This window comes from Spermophilus citellus (genome assembly GCF_964194105.1).
Source record: "Spermophilus citellus genome assembly, chromosome: 17".
Lineage (NCBI taxonomy): Eukaryota > Metazoa > Chordata > Mammalia > Rodentia > Sciuridae > Spermophilus > Spermophilus citellus.
The window spans coordinates 25,532,748-25,560,685 of NC_138199.1; the positions used below are offsets into that span (position 1 = coordinate 25,532,748).

At 38.2% G+C, this 27,938-nt stretch overlaps 1 protein-coding gene across 4 annotated transcripts in view; it reads left to right on the forward strand.

The window, feature by feature from the left end:
- ZZEF1 (zinc finger ZZ-type and EF-hand domain containing 1) overlaps positions 1-27,938 on the forward strand; it is a 152,737-nt gene that overhangs the window by 19,722 nt on the left and 105,077 nt on the right. For all 4 annotated transcript variants that reach the window (XM_081270831.1, XM_081270830.1, XM_081270833.1 and 1 more), the window contains exons 3-17: positions 423-617; positions 2,278-2,449; positions 3,738-3,937; positions 5,314-5,524; positions 7,960-8,076; positions 9,453-9,631; positions 11,482-11,580; positions 15,665-15,756; positions 16,514-16,662; positions 21,090-21,201; positions 22,208-22,420; positions 23,675-23,775; positions 24,598-24,767; positions 25,552-25,685; positions 27,212-27,282. In XM_081270831.1, the coding sequence (XP_081126957.1) occupies positions 423-617; positions 2,278-2,449; positions 3,738-3,937; positions 5,314-5,524; positions 7,960-8,076; positions 9,453-9,631; positions 11,482-11,580; positions 15,665-15,756; positions 16,514-16,662; positions 21,090-21,201; positions 22,208-22,420; positions 23,675-23,775; positions 24,598-24,767; positions 25,552-25,685; positions 27,212-27,282 (2,215 nt within the window). The remainder of the gene's footprint in view (positions 1-422; positions 618-2,277; positions 2,450-3,737; positions 3,938-5,313; positions 5,525-7,959; positions 8,077-9,452; positions 9,632-11,481; positions 11,581-15,664; positions 15,757-16,513; positions 16,663-21,089; positions 21,202-22,207; positions 22,421-23,674; positions 23,776-24,597; positions 24,768-25,551; positions 25,686-27,211; positions 27,283-27,938) is intronic.

The window sequence follows — 27,938 nt, forward strand, 5'->3', positions numbered from 1 at the left end:
TTCTCTCTCTACCCCATCTACTGTAATTCATTTCTCTCCTTGTTTATTTTCCCATTCCCCTCACAACCTCTTATATGTAATTTTGTATAACAGTGAGGGTCTCCTTCCATTTCCATGCAATATCCCTTTTCTCTCCCTTTTGCTTATACATTTTTAACACTTGAATTAAAACAAATAATCATTGTTCTTTATCTTCTGAAGTCTATCCAACAAAAATGAAAATAATTCTTAAACTGAGATTGCCAATGGTTCGTTTCTTTAAAACTTATTTAGATCTTTAAATAATTAAGGCTGAAAATATCAATGAAGGCTGTTAATAACTGCTTTTAGTTCAGCCAATTCAGATGGGCCACCAGACAGGGAATGTGGAAACTATTATAGTAGCTTCCCCAAAACACCAAAAATGTATTTTATCTCTTTAGGTTTTATAGACATATTTTCAGAGTCAAAAGAAGGCCTTGGTGTTCACTCATCAATGATACTTCGCTTCCTGCATCGCAATCGGATCTCTAGCATGGTAATTCCCTACCCGATGTTGGACCACTGCAATAACATGTGCACCATGCGGTCTTCGGTTCTAAAGGAGTCTCTGGATCAACTGGTACAAAAAGAAAAGGGTATGTACATAGGAGATTCTCCTGACTCTATCATTGTTTCTTCTAAACCATGCATTTAATAAGATGAGCCAGTCATTGTCCCAGCCTTTATTTCTGAAAACGTAATAGAAACCAGTTTGTAGCCTAATGTGATCGATCTTTCCTTCCTTCCTTCCTTCCTTCCTTCCTTCCTTCCACACAGCCAGATTTAGTTTCTCATCGTTCATCTCTCAGTTTAGATATGACATTACCTTTTTTCATTACTCTAATTAATAGTCCCTGCCTCCATTTCCTCAGTTTCCAACTTCTGATTAATATTACCTTGTAGGTTTAAATGACTTACATAGCACTGATTATTTGAAGTCTTAGCATTATTTGTTACCTATGTTCTGTGGGGGGGGGGGGTTTGTTTGTTTGTTTTTTGTACCAGAGATTGTACTCAGGGGCACTCAACCACTGAGCCACATCCCAAACCCTATTTTGTAATTTATATAGAGACAGGGCCTCACTGAGTTGCCTAGACCCTCACTTTTGCTGAGGCTGGCTTTGAACTCATGATCCTCCTGCCTTAGCCTCTCAAGCAGCTGGGATTACAGACATGCACCATTGTGCCTGGCTGTTCTGTGTTGCTTTTTTTTTTTTTTTTTTGGTTCCTTATCCTTTGTAACTGAGACTCCTCTGTCACATAGTAGAATATTTATTTAAGGAATATATATTAAATAAATGAGAGAAACTACCTCAGACTCACTTAGTGATGGTAACAGAAGTTGAGGTGTTTAGACAGGTCTATGGCACATAATAGGGTTCAGAAATAGATCCAAGTTTATGTGGAACTGTAGAATCAGATAAAATCAGCTATATAAATTAGAATGGAAAAGATGAGTTGTCAGCAAATAGGGTTAGGGCAACTATTTAGCCATTTGGAGAAAAAAATAAAACTAGATTCTTATTTCATTTCACTCATTAAAATAGATTTCAGATTTATCAAAAAGTTCAACTGGAGAGAAAATCATAAGAGTACTAGAGAGGAGCTGGGTTGTGGCTCAGTGGTAAAGTACCCCTGGGTTAAATCCCCAGAACCACCAAAACAAAACAAACAAACAGAAAAACCTGACTCACAGTAAACACTCAAGTAAATGTTAGCTATTATATGGTGTATACACATGATACAATGTATAAAGTGCATTACTTAATAGACTAGTGACCCAGAAGAAAATGAAAGAGGGAGAACTCAGAAACATAAATGGCTTAAAAAGCCTTACTCATAATTAAAGAAATGTAAACTCAAAGTATAAGAAACCATTTTCTGGTCTGGAGTTGTGACTCAGTGGTAGAGCGCTCACCTAGCACGTGCAAGGCGCTGGGTTCAAGCCTCAGCACCACATAAAACAAACAAACAAACAAATAAATAAAGTAAAGGTTTAAAAAAATAGAGTTAAAAAAAAAAGAAACCATTTTCTTCTCTTGGCATCCTTTTGTAAATATATCAGTGATTTGAGTATTGTACTATAATGAGATAATGGGCAATTCTTGGCCAATGGGTTCTTTGGAAGGAGATTTTAAGGAACATTACAGTTTCTGGTGCCAAAGTGACCAAGCATTTTCTGTTAGATATTTTAAATGACCATTTTTTCTCTTTGTGAAAGAGATGTCATGTGGTAAATTCTGATTTTTCCTGCAGAAAGCCCTGGAGATCTAACCAGAAGCCCAGAGATGGATAAACTCAAATCAGTAACAAAGTGCTATGCTTATATAGAAACATCCTCCAACCCTGCTGACATCGACAAGATGACAAATGGAGAAACATCATCCTACTGGCAGTCAGATGGCAGTGCCCGTTCACACTGGATTCGGTAGGTAGCACAGCACGTTTATTTATTTATTTAGGTACCAGGAATTGGACCCAGGAGCACTCAACCACTGAGCTACATCCCCAAACCCTTTCTATATTTTATTAGTGACAGAGTCTTGCTAAGTTTCTAAGGCTCTCTTTGAACTTCCACTCCTCCTGCCTTAGCCTCCTGAGCTGCTGGGATTACAGATGTGCGCCACTGCGCTTGGCTTATTATTTTTAAAATTTGGAATGTTTTGTACTCAATTGCCCAATTTTTTTCTTATGAGTAGCTTTCTGTAAAGATGCCTCAATCAAGTATAAGGAATCATGTAAAATCATGTAGCTTGGTTCACATATTCATAAACATATAGTTTCTTTATTTGATGTTTAAAAGGAAGAAGTAACATTTGACTAAATTTTTATAATACTGATTTCAGATCCTTTTCAGTAGTTCTCAGGAAAATTAATATTACAAAGGACAAGAACTTTTTTACATAGATGTAATTGTACTTCTATACTTTTTCAAAATTCATGTATGAGTTAGTCAGTTCAGAAGAGAGTGGGATGGCCAGGAATCCTGGAGTGATGTTCTTGGCAGTAAACTGTGGAATTTCTAGAAGTTCTGAAACTGCTGTCTAAATTTTCACATTTCCCTTCAGAAAATGGGCTAAGTTTAATTGGCAGGAATAGAAACAATTTTCTAATTTTCTTTTAGGGGTAGGTCACTTTTGACCTTTAACCATCTACCTAATTTAAAGATAAGGGAATATACTCAGTTTAGGGAATGCAGTTTAGAATTTGCTTCTTGGCATGTAAAGGAATTTTGTTAGAATGTTTGTTGTTCATATTTTCCCTTCCTGCCTATCCTAATACTGAAAAGGAAATATAAGATTAATCTTAACCTGAAAGGCTTTTTAGAGATTTGGGAATGTCATATGGACCTTGAAACTCATAACCAGTATTTAAGTTAGTTGCTATTAGGAAAAATCAGTGTTTGGTTATATCAAATATCAGACTTTTGAAATGGGTCTTGTTTTTGACCCATATTAACATAAAGCATTGTCTTAGTGATGAATGTGACACTAGGATTCATGGTCTGAGGGCTGTTGTTTTCAGAGAGTTAAGTCTAGGATGCTTCGGCAATATGGTATTGGTCTCTGCTGACATCTCTGGTAATGGCTTCTATGGAGACAAATCCCGCCTTTGTCCAGACACTGCTGCACAATAGTCAGTAAGTCGATCTCTGATTTCCACCCCATCAAGGTGCATTCATATAAACACTGTGGTTTCTGCTTTCTGTTTTCCAGCTTAAAAATGAAGCCAGATGTTGTGCTTAGGCACCTGTCCATTGCAGTTGCTGCCACTGACCAGAGTTATATGCCACAGCAGGTGACAGTAGCTGTGGGGAGGAGTGCCAGCGATCTTCAGGAAGTTCGAGATGTGCACATCCCCAGCAATGTCACTGGCTATGTGACACTGCTGGAAAATGCCAATATCAGTCAGCTCTGTGAGTCAAACAAAACTAAGGGGATGGGGAAGAGATGAAGGGAAGTTTTATTTTTTAGCAGTAGAACCTTTGAAGTAGAAAAGCTGCTAATTTTCTTTTGAGATTTGATTTGCTTCTCATGACACACACATAAGTGATCATTATTTCACCTCATAAGTATTTTTAAAACTATTGAAAAACAATAAAACCTTTTCTTGGTTTAAAATATTTTATTCTTTTGTTTTATTGGAAAATTAGAAAAATATGGAAAAACAAAAGTACTCAAATCCTACTACCTAGGGATTGTCAGTATGACTACCTTGGTGAGAATCCTTCCATAACTTCTTGTGTATTTGTGTATTTATGTGCACATGTATAAACACACACACACACACATACACACACATGCACACACTTTTTTTTTTTAAAAAAATAAGCATTATATTCACATATACATTTATCTATACATATCTTTTTACAAAAATGATAATAATCTACTCAAGTTCTTTGGTATTTTTTGATGTGTTGTTGTATCATATATTCATGAACACCTTTATTTAATGTTGTAAAAATAAGTCAATTTTAACCCACTCTTATTCTTGTACATTTATATTTCTAACTTTATACTGTTACACCTTACTTCACACATAGCTTTTTGGAAATAATCACAATTGTGTGATTTCTTTCCAGGCTTATTTCATTCAGGGAGCCGGAATACTTCATGTTTTGTCTCATTTCTTCTAATGCTTTCCTGGGTCAAAAGAAGTGTTCTTACTTGGCTCAGAGGAACTGAGGCCTAGGGAGGTAGTGTCTTTGTCTTTTGCCTGTAGGCAAAGAAGTAGTAAAGCTTGTGGAGTAGAAGCTTTCTGCCTTACCCCCTTTGGTGCTCTTTTCTCTAATTTGTGTCCTTTTTAACTTCTCACCTACCCCCAAACTCAAATAAGAAATTGTGACATCTCCTGAAAGTGAATCATGTCTGTGTCTTCTGTTTGGACTTGATTGCACAACTACTTATGAGCCAGCTGCTTTATAACTCAATCCAGATTTCAAATTCTAGGAAGAGTTCTAGAAAGTTCTCACCAAGTGTTCAGTCAGGATTTATAATGCTCTTTGTGAAGCATTATAACTTTTCAGAACTCACAAGTTCTTAAGAAGTTCTATGATAAGCCACCCTTAATTTTACAAATTACTCTTTAAATTTCTTGGATTCATCAATGTTTTGTGACAGGTTTCTTATGTACTAGTTCCATTGTGCACATTTATTTCTGTCATCAAAGTATGTCTTCAGAATTTTCTTTTCAAAACATCAATTACCATTTTGCTTTTAGTTGAGAGCCTAGCATTTACTGAACTAAAGAAGTCAATCCAATACTGAATTTGTTGTTTGTGCTTGACAGATGTCCAGATTAACATAAAGCGTTGTCTTAGCGATGGATGTGACACTAGGATTCATGGTCTGAGGGCTGTTGGCTTTCAGAGAGTTAAGAAGTCTGGGGTCTCAGTCTCAGATGCTTCGGCAATATGGTATTGGTCTCTGCTGACATCTCTGGTAACGGCTTCTATGGAGACAAATCCTGCCTTTGTCCAGACAGTGCTGCACAATACTCAGTAAGTCGATCTCTGTTTTCCACCCCATCAAGGTGCACTCATTCTTCTCCACCCCTCTATGGAATGTCACTGAACAGCCTTCCATCATCAGGGCTCAGTCAATAGCTCATCCCTGGTTACCTGTTTGTACCTTTCAGCTCCACATTGCTTCTTTCTTCATAGACTGTTTTATTTTGTTGCTGTCCTGGGGATTGAACCCAGGCCTCATTGTGCATGCTGGGCAAGCACTCTACTGCTGAATTACATCACCAGCCCTGACTTCACAGACTTTGAAGAAGCATCCATTCTACTTTCCTGTTTCTCCTTACACAGTTCCTCCAGTGTCTTTATCAGCTCACTGAGTACCTCAGTCTTAGGAGGTCACTTGTGCTGTGCCTATTTCTTATCTACTGGGGAACATTTGCACACACACATACACATACACAAAAGACTCATGGAATCTTATTAACTGGGTTATAATTAGCCACAGGTTTGGTGCTTAGATTGTCCCAGATTTGGCCAGTGGCAACCCCTTCAATCTAGCTAATATCCTCCTCATTTTAAGAATACTTCCTTACTGGTGTGTCTGTCTGTCTCTGTCTCTGTCTCTGTCTCTGTCTCTCTCTCTCTCTCTCTCTCTCTCTCTCTCTCTCTCTCTTATGCATGTATGCGTGTCAGTGTGTGTGTGTTGTGGGGAAGATGGGGTGTTACTCTGTAGCCTACGCTGGTTTTAAACTCTTGGGGTCTAGTGATACTCCTACCTCAGCCTCCCAAATAGCTGGGACTCAGGTGAACACTATTGTACCCTGCTGCTGCTTTTAGCACAAGGCATTGCAGGTTTGAGTGTTCCCTCCCTTAGTCCTAGAATCAAACATTTTTCTAAGGAATCAGGGTCCTTTTTAGTGGATAATGATGCTTTTGGACAAATTCATTACTGTCAAGGTGTTACTTCTTCCATATCCTTTCAGTGGACATAACTAGGCAGAATACATTTGTATAGGAATATTGTATAAACATTTATATCTGTATTATTTTTCTATGAAAATAAAAACTGAGTTTACACTGATACTTTCAGTTCTAATCCAGTACTACAGAATTCATTCTAGTTTTCTCCCTTTCAGGATTTGTAACTGCCTTCTTTGATAGTGACAAACTTGGCTGCCATCATCCTTCATATTTGTACTTACTTCCTCAACCTCTTTCTATATAGTCAGAGTCCTGTTGCCCCTGTCCTTGCATAGACACACTTCTCTTCTTACTCCTGCTCAACACCTTTAGCAGGGCTGCTGCTATGGCAAGAAAAAGTATATTTGGAACATAAGTGTTTACTTTTATCAGTGGAAATAAACTCAGCAAATGATCACATGCTACTTGTATGCCTTAGATCTCATTGATGAGCTATACCTGAGTGTAGCTGCCATACAGCCCAAAGACAGCTTGTCAGGTGGACAAGAAGGAAATCAGAGCAGAGGGGAAATTGACATAGTGTTAGCTTTGCTGTATCTTGAAATGCAAAAATAAAAATGTTTCAGGGACTCATTATTATTATTGTCATAAAATGACAATTCTAGAATTTTGAGGGTTTTTTGATCCACTTGTGGTATACCTTCAAGCTTTTCATGGTATATTCACCTAGCATAGCTTCTAACATGTGGTAGGACTCATTAATCATTTGTTGTATATATTTGTTAGATGAGCTGGATGTGTTGATGCACATCTGTAATCCCAGAGACTTAGAAGGCTAAAGCAGTAGGATCACCAGATCAAGGCTAGCCTCAGCAACTTAGTGAGGCCCCATTTCAAAATAAAAAATAAAAAGGGTTGGGAATGTAGCTCAGTGGTAGAGTGCCCCTGGGTTCAATCCCAAATTAAAAAAAAAAAAAAAAAAGAAAAAGAAAAGTTGACTACTAGTCCAGAGAAGACAAGTCCTTGGGGGATTCAGAAAGATAAGGCTAAACATTTAGAGGTGATGAGGAAGAGAAACATTAAAAGAGACATGAAGGTGGAAAGGCCAAGACACACACACAGGAATAGAGAACGTGATGGTGTTGATCTATTTAGAACACAATAAAATTCATGACACCTTTTTAGATGCCATAGATCTTAAGAGCCTATGTATAAAACAGGCTTCCTATTGAACTAAACTCTGCACTTGCCTCTGAGGTCAGATTCCCTAAGAACCCCTGAATTTTCTGTAGTTTGTCTTTCGCTTACACTACTTAAAATAAATGCTGGCTTCTAGAGTACCCCATAAACTTTTCCAGAGGGGAATGATACTTTGAAAAAGAAAGAAACCCTATTACACTACTTAGCTAAATCTAATCTACTATGACTCCTAGGGATAAGGCTGGTTTATATTGTGTTAGGTTCTCTGTAGGCATACTGGCTGTTTATAAGGGATGAATCAGAACAACAATGTTTTTGTCTAATGCATGTTTGGCTTATTACTTTTCTAGGAAGGCACTACAGCACATGCCTCCACTTTCCCTCTCACCAGGATCTACAGATTTCTCCACTTTCCTGTCTCCCAATGTCCTGGAAGAAGTGGACAGCTTCCTCATAAGAATAACTAGGTAAAATCAAGGTTGATGAGGTAAACTCTTTGTTGGGGGTGGAGGGCATGTATGCATGTTAAGTCTTTCAAATTTTTTATTTTATTAAAAAAATTTTTTTTTGGTACCAGTGATTTAACTCAAGGGTACTTAACTACTGAGCCACATCCCCAGCCCTTTTTATTGTTTATTTTTTATTTTGAGACAGGGTCTCGCTAAGTTGCTTATAGCCTCGCTAAGTTGCTTACAGCCTCCTTAAGTTGCTAAGGCTGTCTTTAAGCTGCTGGGATTACAGGTGTGTGCACCACACTCGACTAAGTCTTTCAAAATTTAAAAAGGAAATCTTTTAAAAATTACTACTGAAAATGATCTCTATCTTGTGGCTGAAGAGAAAGTGAAATAATAGTTCATCCTTAGTCCTATTGGTATCACCTGTCCTCTAGAATTATTCAGGCAGGAGGAAAAGTCCTTAGATTCATCTGGAAAAGATGTCTCAAAGTTCAAAATGTGAAACCTCTCAGTTCACTGTTATCCCCAGGCCACTGCCCTCAGAGCCTGCTTACCTTTGCACAGGGCTCAGGCCTGATTCTACATAGAACGGGAAGGGGCTTCTTGGTTGTTTGACCGAGGGAACACTTAGTGTAGGGACACTCAGCTCTGCCTCAGTGAGCTCTGGGGACATTACTGTGTTAGAAGACAAACCAGACCCTGATATCTAAATAGTTTTAAATGTTTCAGTGTGATGTATTTAAAAAGGCAGTGAAATGTGAAGGGAGTAAATATAATTATTTCATGCTTCTCAAGAAACATACTCTTTAGCCAAGCCAACTCATTACCACAGATTTCTGAATAGTAAAGGCTTATTGCAGCAGCTCATTTATTTTTGGTTTATGATTATCATTTAGTATTTATAGAGTATGATTTCAGAAATGGGAATTTAATTCCCTGGTTCCCCTGGGTTGCTTTAGTTTTTCCCTAAGTTATCTTAAGGATATTAATAAAGTATTTCTGATGAATATATAGAAAGCATATGGTAGCACATTCCTGTAATCTCAGTGACTCAGGAGGCTGAGGCAGGAGGAACTCGAGTTCAAAGCCTGCTTCAGCAACTTAGTGAGGTCTTAAGCAACTTAGCCAGACCCTGTCTCAAAATAAAATGTTTTAAAAAAGAGTCAGTGATGTGGCTCAATGATTAAGTGGCCCTGGGTTCAATCCCTAAGTACTAAACAAACAAACAACAACAAAAAAAACAGTGAGAGATAAGAAAGAAAGCATATGGCAGATTAATTTCACTCATTGATCAATTACATGATTTTGAGCTATCTGGGTTTCTTTATATTCTTTGGAAGTGAAGAGGTCTTTTTTGTTTTTGTTGTTGTTGTTTCTGTTCTTTATAGCTGCTGTTCTACCCCAGAGGTGGAACTGACTCTTCTGGCTTTTGCACTAGCAAGAGGAAGTGTTGCCAAAGTGATGAGCTCTCTGTGTACCATCACTGACCACCTGGACACAGGGTATGATGCCTCGTCCCTCATCTCATCCATGGCATCGGTCAGACAGAACCTGCTCCTCAAATACGGTAAATGACCTGGGCATGATAGAAATGCCAGCAGTGGACAAATCCTAAAAGCATTCTCAATCTGGGCCCTCCTGGCATCTTCCTGTCTTTTGGGGGTAGTTTGTGGACTGTCTTTTGTTGTAGTTGTACCATGATTCCTTGTGCATATCCTTCCAGTGCAAGACTTCTACTATAGCTGGTAGGGAGAGGGGGAATGTTGTTTTATTTATGGTAGGGTTGGCAGAAGAGGACATTTAAGTGTATCCTGGGTTATACTCCCAATATTTATTAAAATAGTCCCTATGTCTGGTGGCATTTGAACATAGCCATCTTTAGTGAATATCTTATTGGATAGGTTAAGAGATTTGAAAAGTTGGAGTACTTCTCATCTGGAGGGAGGAAGCTAGTCAAGACCTGGTGCAAAGGGATCCTTTGCTTAGAGTGTATCCTTCTTATCCCCACACAGCTTCTTAGAATTATGTTTGTACATAGTTGCCACAACTTTCCCCTCCTGGGCCCATTTGCAGTCCATCCTAACATAGGACCCCATACAGCTGTTCCCCAGTGACTGCACCTGTCATGTGAGGAACAACTTGCTTGCCATCCTGACCTCTAGTAATAAGTTTTTGTTCACAAACTTTGGATATTAGATCCCATCCTCTTTAGTAATAGAGGCATTGCTGTGATATTTGTACCTCTGTTTTAATATGATTTCATGATTTAATTTTATGTTTAACTTCTAAAGTCATACAATTGATGTCTTTTAAATCCAATTTCGTTCTACATTTGGAAAGGTAGGGTCCTGATTCAGGCATGGCTAGGTAGGAGGGAGAGGTAGTTTCTAGAAGCTGAAGTGTTCTTCAGGAAAGCTTATGACTCAGAGTAGTTGTTCTGAGAGGGGAACAGCAGATAATTAGCCAGTTATGGGTTGTGTTAGAGGTTAACAAGTATTTATTATATTACTAAAAGAAGTCAGATCACCGTAACAAAAATTGATTTTTATTAAAATTGACCTGGATATTTTGGGGGGTGTACTGGGGAGTGAATAGAGGGGCACTTCACCACTGAATTACATTCCTAATCCTTTTTATTTGTGTGTTTATTTATTTTTGAGACATCTCCTAGAGATGTTTTGAAGAAATAAAACCTAAAACATTGTTTATATATTTAAAATACAATACCAGTAAAACTGATTATTAGCTTCAAAATGATATTTTAGGACTCCACCTCCTACAAAGTATGTTGAATCTGTAGTATTAATCTATGTTATAATATGCTTTGTTTCTGAAACAGTGATTATTTTAGAGACCTCTCTTTGGAATCACTCAGGGACATAGCTCTACTTTTTTCTTTTAGGAAAGCACAGAGGAATAATGTCCATTTTTGCCTAACATCATGCTTTAAAATCAGTAACTTTGCTGAATGTGGTGGCACATGCCTATAATTCCAGCGGTTCCAGAGGCTGAGACAGGAGGAGAGTTCAAAGCCAGCCTCAGCAACTTAGCGAGGCCTGGTCTCTAAATAAAATATAAAAAAGGGCTGGGGGGCTGGGGTTGTGGCTCAGTGATAGAGTGCTTGCCTAGCATGTGTGGGGCACTGGGTTTCATCTTCAACATACATAAAAATAAAATAAAGGTAATGTGTCCAACTGTAACTAAAAATATTTTTAAAAGAGTTGGGGATGTGGCTTAGAGGCTAAGTGCCCCTGGGTTCAATCCCTGGCGCAAAAATAAATAAATAAATAAATAAATAAATAAATAACTTATTAATGGTGTGGGTAACTATAGGCCTGCATTTCCACCCACAATGCCCACTAGTTTTCATTTTTTCATAGAGCTGATTTAAGGCTTGCCTTCTCTTTTGTTTGGCAGGTAAACCTCTCCAGTTGACTCTTCAGGCTTGTGATGTCAAAGGAAAAGAAGACAAGTCAGGACCTGAAAACCTCCTTGTGGAACCGTGGACGAGGGATGGTGAGCAGTGGGTGGGACAATTGCTAGTGTGCTCAGAAGGCAGCTGTGTGAAGTCATACTCTGGTCTTTGACATTTTCAGGCATGCAGTCTTTACCTCAGCCTGTTGGCAAGAGTTGCTGAATTATTTATGTTAGTAATCTGTATTGGTATTAATAACCTATAAGAATTTACAAGTATTTGAAAGTCTGAGAGCTCTTCAAACTCAAGTTTTGAAAAGCAAATTCTCCTCTTACAACAGAAAGTTATTGCTTTTCTCTGTTTTTTAGTTTGGATTGTCCTTCTGTTGTATTATATCAAAGTGTTAAGAAATTCAGTAGATCAGTAGCACCACACTGCTGAAAACACAGCTAAAAGGGGTATTCCCCCAATGCAGCTGATTTGGCATTTGTTTACCTAGGAGGAAGCGTCACTCATCCCTAGTATCAACTTAATGATTCCTAATGGGCATTTCATTTTGCTGGTGGTTCTTTTGCATATCCAGGGGGTGTTTGTGAGTCTGTTCTTCATCCATCTTGGTGGCCACCAGCTCAGTGCCATATATGTTTCACTTTTGTACTTACGGTACCTTTTTGAATCTCGCTGATTTTTAAAAGGAGGGTATAGAACATAGGAAGGCATGGCTTGTTGCTTTGAATTGGTTTCCCTTTGGCTTTCCTCACGGCACTGCTGTCTTCATTCATACATTCTCAGTGTTGCCTCTTCTCTTTCCTGTTTCCTGTGTTCATTCTTAGCACCAATTAAGTACAAACCCCTGGGAAAACATGCCTTCCCTGTTGTACCTCCTCTTCTCAGTACCTCCTCTTAAGCATTATACTTGCACAAGATGGTTTCCCTAGTTTTCCCTTAGCAGTTCAACCTCTGCAGGAAAATTTCCTTCACTGCATCCATGTCCGGCCACTCTCTAGGTCTGTTGAGTCACCTGCCATCTAAAGCCAGTGAGGTTGGGAGGAGGTAGAGACAGCTCTTTGCACTTTTCTCCTACTTTACACAGGAAATGTAAGACTTCTTTGCCAAAGACCCTTTACATTTTCCTTCATTCTGAAAAACTGGAATTTTTGCCTCTGGAGCATGTGGAACCAAATTATCTGACACCAGAATGAGGATTTGATGTTATTGTTTTACTGGGGATTGATCCCAGGGGTACTTTACCACTGAGCTACACTCCCAGCCCTCTTATATTCATTTATTTATGTATTTTTCCTTTTATATTTTGAGATGGGGTCTCACTAAGTTACCTAGGCTGGCCTCCAACTTGGGATCCTCCTGTCTACTAAGCAGCTAGGATTGATTACAGGCACATGCTACCATTCCCAGCCCAGAATATAGATTTTTAACACTTTTAAGTTGGAAAAACCTACACTAGTTTTTCCTACACCTGCAAGTTGCATTTGCTAGCTCTTGGTGGTGTATGATTTTAATACTTTGTTATTTTTTTCTGTGTCTGACATGGACCTACCTCTCCTTCCTACCTTCCACCCCCTTGGATGAGTGAATTTGAAAATCTTGCTGTAGCTGATAGCTTTGTTACTTTTGTTGTGATTCTGTGTGGATGGGTGAGGGAAGAGCCCTCAGTTCCTCCTGGGCTTCTCATTATAACTCCCTATGTTGTAACTCAGGTTACCTGTGGGTCTCTTGCTCTGCTATAAAAAAAGGATTCTAGAGACAAGAGCAAAGTCCTTACAAGCAGAACTGCTGGGTTTGGAAGAACAGATTTTTTTTCCCCCTTACAGGATGAAAGTTCTGTTCACTGGTCTACCTCAGGTTCCACCACTGCAGGGATGTGCCATTTGTGGACAGGTGCCACTGTAGTACCCAAGAATGCCAGAGAACGAATGCCAACATTCCAGAAAGTTAACACTCCTGAAAGCCACTGCCACTTGGTGTGGTATTTTAAAGGAAAACTGGAGCCTAATATGATGACACATACCAGTTACACCAGGACTTAACCAAGCTTCTTGGGAGCCTGAGGCAGAAGAATCCAAAGTTCCAGGGCAGCCTCAGCAACTTAGTGAGGCCCCTACCTCAAAAAATAAATAAAAACTTTAAAATATAAACATAAATGTTTATTTAGAAATGAAAGGAAAACTGGCTAGTAGGAACTGAAGTGGAAGATATTAATCCTTTATTTATTTATTTTTTTGGTACTGGGGATTGAACACAGGGGCTCTCAACCACTGACCACACCCCCAACCCTTTTTATGTTCTTTATTTTGAGATAGGGTCTTGCTAAGTTGTTTAGAGTCTCACTAAGTTGCTGAGACTGACTGAACTTACGATCCTCCTACTTCTGCCTCCCGAGTTGCTGAGATTACAGGCATGCACTCTGCCCAGCTTAAGTCCTTTAAATCCATGGTTGATTAATTTTTTTCCCTGTCATTTGAGAGAGTAAATTTGACAAGTAGGGGTAGGGTGTCAAATTATCATAGATATAAAATATCACAACTAAACTTCCAAGCTGGTTTTTTACCCAGAAAAGGAAACACAAGGTTTCATTTTTTAAGGTGTGTCTCCCATTTTAAAAATAACTTAAATATGAGCTGGAGTGTAGTTCAGTGGTAGAGCACTTGCCTACTATGCATGAGGTCCAGAATTCAATCCCCAGCATCGCCAAAAAGACAAAAAAAAAAAAAAAAAAAAAAAAAAAAACCAAAGTTTAAATGTGTACCTGGTGACAGTGTTATATAAAAAATATTGTCTTTCCAATTCTGTTGCTTTAAATTATTATTGCTTCTACAACTTTGAGACTAACTTAAATGTCTGATTAAGCACTTAACTTCTAGGTAGTATTAATAGTCTTCACAGTAGACTCCTTTTAAAAAATTATCTACTTATTTTCTTTTGCAATAAATACTTTCAAATAGAGTCATCCAGACCTCTGAGAAAGATTTTAGTTCAATAATTAGGATAATTTTTGGTATTGCTGTTAGGAGAGTTTATGCATTTCTGCCACTATGCCTTCTTAAAATTGTCTACAGAACTACTGTTTGGTAGAACTAAATCATAGCATCTGTCTATGAATTAGTACAGGTTCCTTCAGATTTCATTTTCATTGGTTTTGGTGACAAATTTTGCACATTGTTCTATGGAGATTCAGGCTCATAAATTTTTATTTTACTGAATTAAGTATAATGAAATAAGAAGCATGAAATTGGTTTCAGTCTTTTCATCTTGACAGGGAAAATGGTTGAGAACAAGTCAGTGTTCCAGGAAGAATGGTCATTTAATGCTGATGTGACCATATGCTTTCCTTATGTATAAAGATGTTTGAAAGGGAAAGGCAACTGTGAGTCTTGCAGAAGACCGTTTTGTGAGTTGTTAAAGGATAATTAGTGACAAAGGTAAATCATGACTGCTGTGCAAATGGAAACAAACATGACATACTTTTTATTAATGGAGAATTCATAAAATACACATAGAACAGTAAGAATACTGAAATTAATTTACAGTTAGATTCAAAATTGCTTAGTTCCATAAGGAATAATCAGTTTCATTTCCACAGAACACAATTTTTATTTCCAACAGGAATCATTTGCATTGCCATTAATATCCTACAACCCCCACAGAATTATAGAATAGCTTAGAGACAATAAAAGATGGATTTAACCAAAGAACGTGTTAGACAGGACACCCAGTGATTCTTTTTTGTCCATTTCAGTGTCTTTTACAGTCTTTCCCCCACAGTCTTCTGAAATTAATCCCTCTCTCAACCTCTAAGCCTGCTTGCATTGATCAGTCAAACATCAGTTATGGTTTTAGGTATGATTTAGGAAGATGATTGAGTGTGCAGTCTTTTGTCTCTGAATTAAACTCACTATCTCAATAAACCTTTTTTTTTTTTTAATCGTTACTTCAGAGCAGAGCTGCCTGTAAGGTTGAAGAGTTGTTCTCTGAGGAAATAGTACCTGGGTGGTGTTCTGCTTACTTAGGGCTTTGTCAGGAAAGTTGCATCTGTCCAAAGGTGAACCTTTACTCATTTTTATGATGGTACCAGATAGACTAGTTACCCCCTTGTTTTTGTGATCTTAGTTCTTAGGGCTATAAAAATGCACAGTCATCCTAACTGTACATTTTTCTTTCTTTCAGGTTTTCTTACAGAGACTGGAAAAACCAGAGCAAGTACTATTTTTTCTGCAGGAACTGAGTCTGCCTTCCAAGTTACACAAATCAGAATCATGGTAATTGTCCTACTAACTTCTTTAAGCAATGTTACTACTTATTTTTTTTTAAATAGTAGGATTACATTTTAGAAGGCCATATTGTTACTGTTTCATTGGGTATATAGTGATTATTGACCTTTGTCAGGCCTATAGCAGAGGTTAAGGGCACAAAGATGGATAGATTAGTGAAATCTGTGAATGGTATGACTGTAAGCATTGAAAAAGAACACTTCTTGAGATGCCGCTTTCTCACTTTTCTGTGGGTTAATAAGTCTGAGTATCATTTCACTGGTTTGATTTTGTTTTAGAGGTTTGAATTTAACCATATTAATTGGAAACTAAACGGCCATAGATTTTTTTTTTTTTTTTGTACTGTGTATTGAACCCAGGAGCATTCTACCACTGAGCTTCTTTTTGTCCATTTCAGTGTCTTTTACATAAGTCTTTCCTCACAGTGTTCTAGAAACTAATCCCTTTCTCAGCCTCTAAACCTGCTTGACTTGATCAAACATCAGTCAAGGTTTTAGGTATGACTCATAAAGATGGTCAGTTGTGTGATATTTTCTCATTTCAAATTAAAAATCACAATTTCTATAAACATTTTATTTATTTTTTATTGTTTTCTTAGAGCTAAATTGCTGAGATTGGCCTTGAACTTGAGATCCTCGTACCTCAGTTTCCTGGGTTGAAAGGATTACATGTGTGTGTTGTTGCACCCAGCTAGCTGTAGAACTTTTACCACTTTGATGTTCTCCATCCTGATCTCTGTTTTCAGGTTCGACGTGGTGGCATTGGTGCCCAGTGTGGCCTGGTTTTTGCCTATAACTCACCTTCTGATAAATTTCATGCAGAGGAACACTTTAAGCGGTTTGAAAAATATGACAAATGGAAGCTTCAGGAGCTCAGGCAATTTGTAAAAAGCAGGTAAGGAGCAGATCAAAAATTTGTGTACTTGATAAAAATGTACTTATTCTCTAATTGGTGAAATATGCTTTCTTGTTTTTATAGAAAAGTACCACTACTATTTCATGGGTTTTGACAATTTTATACACACATTTGTTCACTATCCAGTTAAGACATAGCACATTTCAATCATCCCCCAAAAGTTCACAGTCACTTCCCAATCAAGTACCCTCCACATCTAAGGCAGTCACCATTGTGATTCCTATCACTGTAGATTTATTTTGCCTATTCTAGACTATTATATAAATGGAATCATTGAGTGTATATCCTTTCATGTCTGCCTTCTTTTACTCAATGTGATTTTAATTTTCATCTGTGTCATCATTCATCTTTTTTATTGTTAGGTTGTATTCCATTATGTGAATATACCACAATTTGTTTATCAGTCTTCCTGTTCATTTAAATTTGGATTACATATAATTTGAAACATTATTAATAAAGTTGCCAAGTGTTTTTTTATAACCAGTAGAGGGGGAAAAAAAAGAAAAAAGTACCACTAACCCACCACAGTGGATAACATTGACTGCATATGTAAAAATGTGTGTTAATTTGTTTGCTGCTTCCTACTCTGTTCTTTTTATGAGCAGGGTCACACATCTTCAGAATGTCTGGAGAATAATGCATTCCTGAATTAGGGGAAAGTACCTGGACACTGGGAAATTTACCCTTATGGAGAGGGTGACGGGGAGTAGAGCAGGGAGGAGAGTGAAGCATGTAATGGAGGAGTTTCAAAGAAGAAAAATGAGACAGTATGTTTTAGAAGAACTACTTTGGCTTGTGTTATGTACAGCATGGATGGAGGAAAGCAATCACAAAGGCAGGTGGGATAGAAGGAGTCTGGCACTGTTGCCCAGGAAGTCAGAGCTGGGGTGACCTTGACCAGAGTGGCAGCCACAGCAGCTGTAGCAATGGAGTGAGGTGAACTGATAAAGAGACTCCTAGAATTTCAAAATAGCAGTTCCTGGGAACAGACCAATGGGGGAGCAAGAGAGAGAAGATGACTTAAATGGCACTAGGTCTGGGGGCAGGGGCATTGGGGCTTGGGTAGCTGGGGATCTTGTTAGCACCTTTATCTGGGATAGAAAATAGCCCAGGGAGAAACAGGTTAATATAAGATGACAAGCTCAGTGTTGGCCCTGCAGAATTTGACATTCTAGGAAACCTTTGAAATGTCCAGCAGCCAGTTGAACAAACAAATTAAGAGCATAGAAGAGAAACTTAGGCTGAAGGGATAGAAAAGGAAGTCATTGAAACGATAGTTTAAAATGTAGGACTAGAAGAGATCACTTTGGAATTCCAGGGTGTGTGGACTTGGAAAAGAAGAGAAGGTAGGACATCATAATAAGCAAGACAAGTGGCACCGGAATATAAGGGGACAACATAGAAAAATTCCTGCAGAGAAGTAGCAGGAAAGCAGGACTGAGGTGTCCACTGTTACCCAGCAATTAATAAGATAAATGCTAAAAGCAGATCTATTGTTGTAGTCACAGTAGTCATTGGCAACCCTTGGGCAATGTTGCCTCCCTTATTGCTGTGAGTAAGTTAGAACTCATAGAGCAGAACTGTAGTTTCCATTTGTGTACTTGTATTTGACAGGAAATAGAATGGAGTTAATACAAGTCTTTAATTATCAAGTGCAGTGCTGCTTACACTTTAATATGCATTCAAGCCACTGAGAGATGTTGTGATAATGCAGGTTCTGATTCACTAGTTTTGGATAGAGCTTGAGACTCTTTTCTAACAAGCTCCCATGTGACCTTGATGCTGGCCATCCATAGACCACACTTTGAGTAGCAAAGATCTAAGATCTGAAATTCCTTTGTTGCCTCCCTGACAAATGATCATTCTGCCTCCACAGAGTATTCAGTGATGAAAATCAAGGAACTTCAATGATTAGAATATGAAGCTTTCTTTTTCTTTTTTTCTTCATTACTAGGGGATCCAATCCAGGACCCCACCTAGTGCTCTACTACTGAACTATACCCATTGTCTGGAGTTCACTTTTGTAATTTCTATTAGGTGGTCTTAATTTCAGCCTTCTAAGTGAATTGGAACAATTGTGTCTCATTCCTGAAATCTCCCTTTGCTATGCACACATATTTTTGTTGTTGTTGTTGTTGCTGGGAGCGGGGGGAGTACTAGGAATTGAACCCAGGGCATTCTACTTACTAAGTAAGCACTGTATCACTGAGTCACATCCTCAACCCACACACACTTATTTTTTGGTACCAGAGATTGAACCCAGGGGTGCTTAATCATGGAGCCGTATCCTCAGTCCTTTTTATGTTTTAGACTAGATCTTGCTAAGTTGCTTAAGGCCTCACTAGTTTGCTAAGGCTGACCTCAAACTTGGTATCCTCTTGCCTCAGCCTCCCAAGTCACTGGGATTACAGGTGTGCACCTCCACATCTGGCTCCAGACATGCCTTTTTAAAAAATGCTTTGTTTTTTAATAATAGCCAAAAATGACACCTAATTTGAAGCTTCTATATCCCACTCTTGGGACATATTAAAATAGTTATTTCCCCTAATAAAACTGCTGTCAAACAAGGTCTTTCACATCTTTTTTAAATATATTCTTAGTTGTCAATGGATATTATTTATTTATTTGTTTGTTTATTATGTGGTACTGAGGATTGAACTCAGGGCCTCATACATGCCAAGGCAAGTGCACTACCACTGAGCCACAACTGCAGCCCCCCCCCCCTTTTTTTTAACCTAAATACAGGCTTATTCACTATTCCCTTAATGATTTTAGTTCCTGGTTCCAGCCTGAACTACTCTTAAATCCTGATTAGTTTGCCTATATATTAACAGTTTCTTTACAGTGTGGAAATTAAAATGTTAATGTGCACACATCTATCTTCTTGCACATTTTCTTTTCTTTGTTTGAGCATTGGTAAGGCACCATGCTCCAGGGTCAGCTGTTTGGCTGCTATGCTTGCTTAAGCACAATAGCATTCAATTCTTGTTTCCCCTTCTTGCCTACTATGCAGTATGGTTTAGTGACTATGGTTGCTTCTCTCTTCTCTGACACTCTGCATATTCTGTATATCACAGACATTTCTTTGATAGTACCCAAAGTAAATTGTAAAAATCTTCATATGTATGCTGTGGATGAAATTCATTGATGTGGTTTTGGTCTAAGAGAATTCTACCTGTTTCTTTAAGGGTTAATTGTATCACAAAAGGTTTGTGCCAAGAACGGCTTATGTTACTAGAACATTTTTTTCCCCTCTATTCCAGAATCTTCTCTGGATTGTCTTTTTTATTCTTGTCATAGTTCCCGGAGTTTGTTGCTGGTATCCATGCAGCCTGAACTATTCTGAACATACCCCTCATGTGTTCCTAGCTTGGTAACTGTATCACAGCCAGAATAGTGTAATGTTTTAGGAATGTTATTTGAAAAGACAGCCACCACCTTCTTCTTGTTTAATTCCTGAAAAGGGAGTAGCATTAAAGAATGCAGTTTTTTAAGGGCTGCGGTTGTGACTCAGTGATAGAGCGCTTGCCTTGCACATTTGAGGCCCTGAGTTGGATCCTCAACACCACATAAAAACAAACAAACAAACAAACAAACAAATAAATAAAGTTCGGTCCACCTGTAATTAAAAAATATTTTTAAATGCAGTTTTTTAATAGATATGCATTTTTAAATATTTATTTATTTGTTTTTGAGATGGGGTCTCACTGTGTTACCCAGGCTGGTCTCAAATTTATATGCTCAAGCAATCTTCCCATCTCAGACTCCTAAGTATCTGGAACTGCAGGCACCATGTACAACTAGTACCCAGTTTTCAAAAAGAAATGGCTCACAGTTGTGTTTCTATGGCTTCAAGGCTGTAATGCTTTCATGGAAGGATTTCTTAAGGAACAGGAAAGAATTCTGAGGATTATGAAGGCTGGGGTTTGGGATGTTTTGTTTTATTTTGTTTTGTCGGAGCTCCAAGGTGTGAAAGTGTTCATCTAGGCTGGTCATACACATATTAACCAGACCTAGGGAAGAAAATAAATCTCTCCTTAGTTCTTTCTGGGACTGCCCTTGTTTGTATCTTCCTCCTGAGAATCTCAGTTAAGGCTCCTCACTTCATGTTTCATTCTTTAGATGAGCTATTTATTTAGAGAAGCACACTTTCTTCTTAGTTCCCAAATTATATTTGAGTCTGACATAGTTCCCAATTTACAGATAAGAAGTCTGAGAGATGGAGAGGCAATTACCAACAACTACCTTTTGTATTCCAAGCAGTACCAGGTGCCACACCCAGTCCCTAATTGGTCACAGACAGGCTTTCTATATAAGCTAAATGCCACCAGGTGATGCCTCACTTGACAAACACTAGAGAAGTTTAGAAAGAGAAAAATGTTTTGTGATTACCCTTGTGTTCACAGGATTGGTTGCTCATCTGATGACCTGGGAGAGGATGATCCTATTGGCTGGTTTGAGCTGGAAGAAGAGTGGGATGAAGCAGATGTCAAATTGCAGCAGTGCAGAGTTGCCAAGGTAAGCATGAGTGTGGCCTTCATGTGTTTGCCTGCTGCCCTGCTTTTATTTTGTATATATTGTACTGCTTATTTACCAGCCCTGTGCCAACACTGAACCTCAGAGAAGGATTGACCTCAAGGAGTTTCTAGTCCAGTGAAAGAGAGAGATGTGATATGGGCTGTGATAAAGGGAAATTCAGAGGGCTTTTGCAGCCCAGATGCAGAATATTCTACCCAGCCTGCAATTCACCCAGGAAGGCTTCCCAGGAATTGTGATATGATGCCAAGTTTTAGAAATTGACTAGCCTTCATCTTTAGCCAGGCTAAGATATGTAGAGTAGGCATCTCAGGCTGTGAGAACAGTAAGTCCATGTATAAATGCAGGAGAGGTTTTTCCATGGCTACAAAAGAAGCAATGACCATCTGGCTGATTAATATTTTTTTAACCTCAAGCATAAATCTTACATGTAAGAGAATTCAGAACTATCTTTAGGACTTACACAAATCAGATGCTCAGTAGATATTTATGCAGTTAAGTAGTAGATTATAACTTAAACTCTAAGAAGCAGGTTGATTATACAAAAGTTGGACTTTGAAAATAGCCTAGCTTTGAGCAGATAAGACTGTTTCCTGGGCTTCCAGCACATGAGTTGCATGTATCAGTTGGGGACTTGGAGAGAGTTCCTCAGGGCATTGAAGGCATGTGTGTTTTCATCACATATCTGATTTTTGTTTTTAAGTGACCATACTAAATGGCAAATATACTTCTCTTATTCTGTTTTTGCCTTGAAGAGGGCTATTTCTCTTAGGATAATCTTTACCAAAACCTGACTTAATTCTGCATTTGTACTATCTATTTTTCTGTTTGTTGTAGATTCTGGACGTAGATTTTGTATCTGAATTAGTGGACATAATGGTATCTAATAAGTTATTAAAATCTGGAACCTCCCCACAAAACTCTTTTCCCCACTTTTATTGTATTTAGGGTTTCTGAGTCCTCTTGAAATCTCTTTTTCCCCTTCTAGTATTTGATGGTGAAGTTCCTCTGCACCCGTCAGGAGTCGGCAGAGCGCTTGGGAGTGCAAGGCTTGAGCATCAGTGGATACCTCCGGCCTGCAAGAGCAGAGGCAGAGCAAAACATCCTCTGTGCCCACTGCAGAAAGGACACAGAGAGTGTCTGTGGGGCCACCCTGCTCCTCAGGACCCTTCAGTTCATCCAACAACTCGCCCATGACCTGGTAGGCTTTCCTCAGTTGTTACACTACATTTCTTTAGGAAAAACAAATGACAGTGTTAAAAGAAATAAACACCAACCAGTAAACCTGGGTCTACTTATACCACGGCAGTATGAATGTGTATAACAGACATCATGCTTCTGTAATGACATTGAAGGGCCAAGGAAAGTGGAATATTGGGCACTTATGGCATTAGCCAGCGAAAGACTAAGTGGCATGTGGCCATTGTTGTGATCTCTCCTCAAATAGACCTGCAAACACTGCTTGAAGTTCTCTAGCCATAGGACTGGGTGTGTAGCTCAGTGATAGAATGTCTGCTTAGCATGCATAAGACCCTAGGTTCCACCTCCAATACTACAAAACAATAAAATTAAAAAATAAAGGGTCCCCAGCAACGGTTGCCCGGGGAGGAAGGTAAAGTAAATTCATGAGGCTTATAAGTCTTAAGATAATTATTATTGAAGTTTAGGTGAATTTTATTTATTTACTAAAATAAAATTTATTTACTAAATTAAAATCATTTGTGGGTTTGATACCAACTTTTATAGCCACTAATAAAACCCAATGACAATTTATTCAATGGAAGATTACTATAAACATTACCATGGAGTACACAGCTCATCTCAGAAATCTAGTGGAGCCCTCTCATGGGTGTATACAACAGTGTCTGCTCCTGGCTTTCATTTTCCTCAGGACAGTTAGAGGCTGGTGACTCAATGTACATATATGACTAGTTTGGTTTCTGTCATCTAAGAGCTCATATTGCAACAGAAAAGAGCAAATTAGAGGAAGAGACCTAGGAATAGCAGGTGGATTTACAACAGAAGTTCAGTCCATATGCAGGAAAGGGTCAAACAGGTTCTGGACATTAATCACCATTAGGTAAAGACTGTGCTGCATTATGAAGTCAGGAAACTTTTGCAGATGTGTGTATGGTGTGTGTGTTAAGAGGGTTATGTGTATATATACATTTATATATATATGTACATACATATATATATAAATGTGTGTATGTATAATATATATAAATTTATACAATATATATAAATTGTACATACACATACATATTTTAGAAAACTTTATACCAGAAATAGTTCCTGACAAACATTTAGTAGTTAAGAGTGTCAGTTATATGAGAATTTCACTCATGTGGAGCCACCTCACTCCTTAACAATGAGTTAACAAAGGCGTTACAATATTGCTGTAAATGCATTTTTTTTTTAATTTTGCTTTTTCTGGTCTTTATGATTTTTTTAGGTGCAGCAAAAGGAAAGTGGCCTAAAATATAAATCTTTTCTGGACTTTACGGGTCTTGATTTGCAGATCTTCTGGAATTTTTACAGTAAACTAAAGCAAAAGTAGGTCAGAATTTGTTATGATAATCACAAACAAAAGTGAAAACATTGAGTTTTGCTATTCTGAATGGACAGTTTGTTCTTTTTTTAACTTTCTACTCGTATATATTATTCTGATTTGAAAGATTTGGTTATTATTGAAAAAAATACCTTAAATTTTGATGAAATACTTTATTTAAGAAGTGCTTTCACAGATGTTTTCTTACTTGATTAACTTCACAACTTTTAGGATAAGCAGGTCGAATATTTTAGTAATACATGTTGAGCATCCCTAATCTGAGAATCTGAAACATGCTCCAAAATCTGAAACTTTTTATGTACCACAAGTGGAAAATTCCACACCTGACCTCACGTGATGAACTGCAGTCAAAACACGGGTAAAAATTAACCAACAACTACAGATACACTGAAAATACTGTATGAAGATGTCTTCAGACTATTTGTATAAGTTGTATATGAAACATTAATGTATTCCATGTTTAGACTGGATCCCACCAACAAATATCTCATGTGTGTACATATATTCCAAGATCAGAAAAAGTTCAAAGTCTGAAACATTGTGGTCTCAAGTTACTCATCCTCAGTATACAGATGAAATGGCAGGATTAGAAGTGAATTTCCTTCTCAGTGGAGGGCAGCGTCAGATGAGGCCTGCGTTTCAGACTCCTAGTACAGTATTCTTGCTGTTCTGCCCTTCCTCTTGCTTGGCATTCTTTTTTGTTAAGCCTGTTATCCAGAGGAGAGTCCTCTGTAGACCGCTGTATGGCTTTGGAGAGTGAAGGCAACTTGCTCTTTTGCTCTCTGATGTTTTGTGTCCTTCTGCAGCCCAAGGGAAGAGTGCATATGTGCCCAAACCTTGCTGCTGCGGCTCCTCCAGAGTTCCTTCTCAGTGCTGCAGGGAGATGCACTGGCTGCCTCTGGGGAAGAAAAGCCTCCAACCCAGCGCCCTGAGGGAGTGGAGGCTGCCAAGGAGCTCTACATACACTTATGTGATGGTAAGGATTTGGGGAATTCCCTGAATACAACCCTGCACTGACCTCTTGCTGGCATGGGGAGGTTCCTGTGTTCATGCAAACCAGAAAGGTATTGCTGTGGTGGGTTTCTTTGAATTACCATTTCAAGTTCCAAATTTATTTCTTTATCAACTGACTTCTCTTCTTCCCATTTTCTCCTGTGTCACAGTGAGAGTAATTACTGTTACATTATTCAGTTTTGAGCTTTTTTTTTTTTTTTTTCTTTTTTTTGGGTGGTACCAGGGGTTGAACCCAGAGGTGCTTAACCACTGAGCCACATCCCCAGCCCATTTTATTTTTTATTTGAAGAGAGTATCTCGCTAAGTTGTTCATGGCCTGGCTAAATTGCTGAGGCTGGCTTTGAACTTGTGATCCTCCTGCCTCAGCCTCCCAAGCCACAGGATTACAGGCATGCGCCACCACACCCAGCCACACTATTCAGTTTTAACCTCAATCAAGGCTGAGGTGAAGAGATTATAGTGACAAATTGAAGATGAAACGAGACAATCTGACAGTATTTTTAAGGTTTTTCCAGGTTATATCTCAAAAGAACAGAGAAAGAAATAAGAACTGACATATATAGTCTTTGTTTTAGTTAAATGTTAACAAAAAATAATATTCTTATACTGCCTAACCTGTACAAAAGCAATTCTTGCTCTGATATTAACTAAAAACAGAGAGTTTTGTTCACCAGTTTTTAGCGATACATATTGTAAGTGAATAGATGGAACATATTAAAGTTGATTCCATTGTTCATTTTTATTAGTGGTAGATAGGGTGGATGGAGATTCCATGCCCATGGAGATATTAAAACAAGAGGTCAGGAACACCCTTCTCAATGGAGCTGCCATCTTCTTTCCTGATCGACAGACCCGACGGAACCATCTCTTCACCATGATGGTAATTATTATCTGAAAGGACAATTCCCATTCCTGAAGTCTATTAGGATGAGATCTATTAATCTTTGTTCTCTCTGAATATATTGTCAGTTTTAATTTCCCAAATGTTTACTAATACTTACTACGTGCCAAGCTTTGTGGGGGACACACAGATATCAAAGAACAAGGACAGTATTTCATCTGTGTTTCACAAGTGTTATGTCACAAAGTCACAATTTAGTCTCCATCTTTATGACTTGCCTTCAACAAAATTTTGTTTATTTTTATTTCCCAATTATGGGAAAGTTTAAAATGAATACCAAAGTTGACTAAATAGTATAATAACTCCTATCAGCCCCAAAAGTACTAATCACCTAGCTTCAACATTGATGAACTTGGGCTAATTTTATTTCATCTATAAAATGCTTCACCTACTCTTTCCCCCACAATCCAGTATCATTTTGAGGTAAATTCCTGTTGTATTTTATTCAAACTATTTCAATATAGATCTGTAAAGAAAATATGACCAAGTTTTGATCTTCAGCTGGTTCTCTTCTCCCTCCTAGACCCCTTCTCCATGTTTTTCAGACTTCATACCAGGAATGAAAGATGCTTTCAGTATTTACAAGCATTATTTTACCAAATGGAGTATCCTATACAAAAATCTGTTTCACTTCTTTGCTAGAAGCATTCACCAGGTAGCTGAGCAAATGATTTTTTTTTTTTGCTCACACATGTCTCACATGATAAGTAGAAAGAGAACATATGATCTCTTGAATGACATTGGTGTCTGTTAGCAGTGCAGTCTTGTCTCTTTTGCCTTGCCCATTCCTTCAGACAGCAGCAATAAGGATTGTTTTTTTACCTTCTCATGCTGATGAATTAAATAGCACTGCTGACTTTTCACCATTCTAAATAGTTCTTTCTTTAGGTAATTAGGTTTATTGTGACCTCATCTTAGCTCCCCACTATGCTGTGCCAGGCAGGGCCCTGGGCTTAAATTCTCTGGAAAACCCTTGTCAGTGCCTTATATTGAAGAAAGTGTTCAGTAAATTTATTTAAGAAAAAATAAAGTTCCCCCAAAGTAGCCTGGTAGTCCCACCAGAAGGTCTATCTATTTCCTATTACTGATAGCATAGACTGTAAACCTACAAGACAAAGGAAAAGCTTTGATCCTGATTAAATACAGAAAGCTCATGAGAATTGCATTGTCTTTGCCTTTTGCTCTGGGGATGGCATGCCCAATGATAGAGTATATATCCTCTGGAAGTCCATTGTCTGAACATTTGTATCAGGCTTTTCTACAGGAAGGCTTACAGATATTACCTTTGGCAGGGAACCAAAGTCACCTGCCATCTTCTGTGTGAATGGTTGGTTCTGCTGCTTCTTAGCACTGGATCAGGTTTTAGGTGGTTATTGTAATATGGTCCAGGCCCTGCTCTCCTCATACTGTGGACCAGTGGGTGGTGGTATTTCATGTTTCTATAGGTCTTTGGAATGTCATGGAATAGATTTTTTTTTTTTAATGTACACTTTCTGGTTTTGTAGAAGAATGTCACTGAGCAAGAGCACAAGCAGTCCCTGCAGCTCACTTTCCGTTCACTATGCACATATTTTAGGTAAGTTCATACTTCAATTGTCAGATATTTCAGATCTCTGCAAAGTCATTTTCTTTAGCTATCCCCTCCTTCCATGTCATTTGGAGTAGTACTTTTCCTGCTCTACTAGAAAGCTCAATTTCTGGAATGAATTATTACTAGGAACAAGGACGATTAAAATACTGGTTGAATTATAGCCTTGTCAAGAGCTTAGTCCAAGTTCCAATCATTATAAAATGAGTAAGAGTTGAACCTGCTGAAGGCTTCTTTGAGTTTTTCACTTTCTAAGTTAGTTTTAAAGATAAAAACTAAAAAAGCCAAAGAAGTTGGGGTTCTGTACTCAAGTGTACAAACCCAATTACATTAAAACCAACTGTAAAAGCACAGAATTGTAGTTCACAGAAGAAAGGTTCCAGGAGGGGAGGCTTGGAGATTTGTAGTGTTTTGATTACCAAAGAAACGCAGCCCATAGGACCATTAGCTTCTTTGTTAATCAAAACACTACAAATATATATATCTATATAGATATATAAAATTTAGTTGTACATGGACACAGTACCTTTATTATTTATTTATATTATTGAGGATTGAACCCAGTGCTTCACATGTGCTAGGCAAGCACTCATCCACTGAGCTATAGCCCCAGCCCCCAGGTATAAACTCTTGATGGAGGAAGA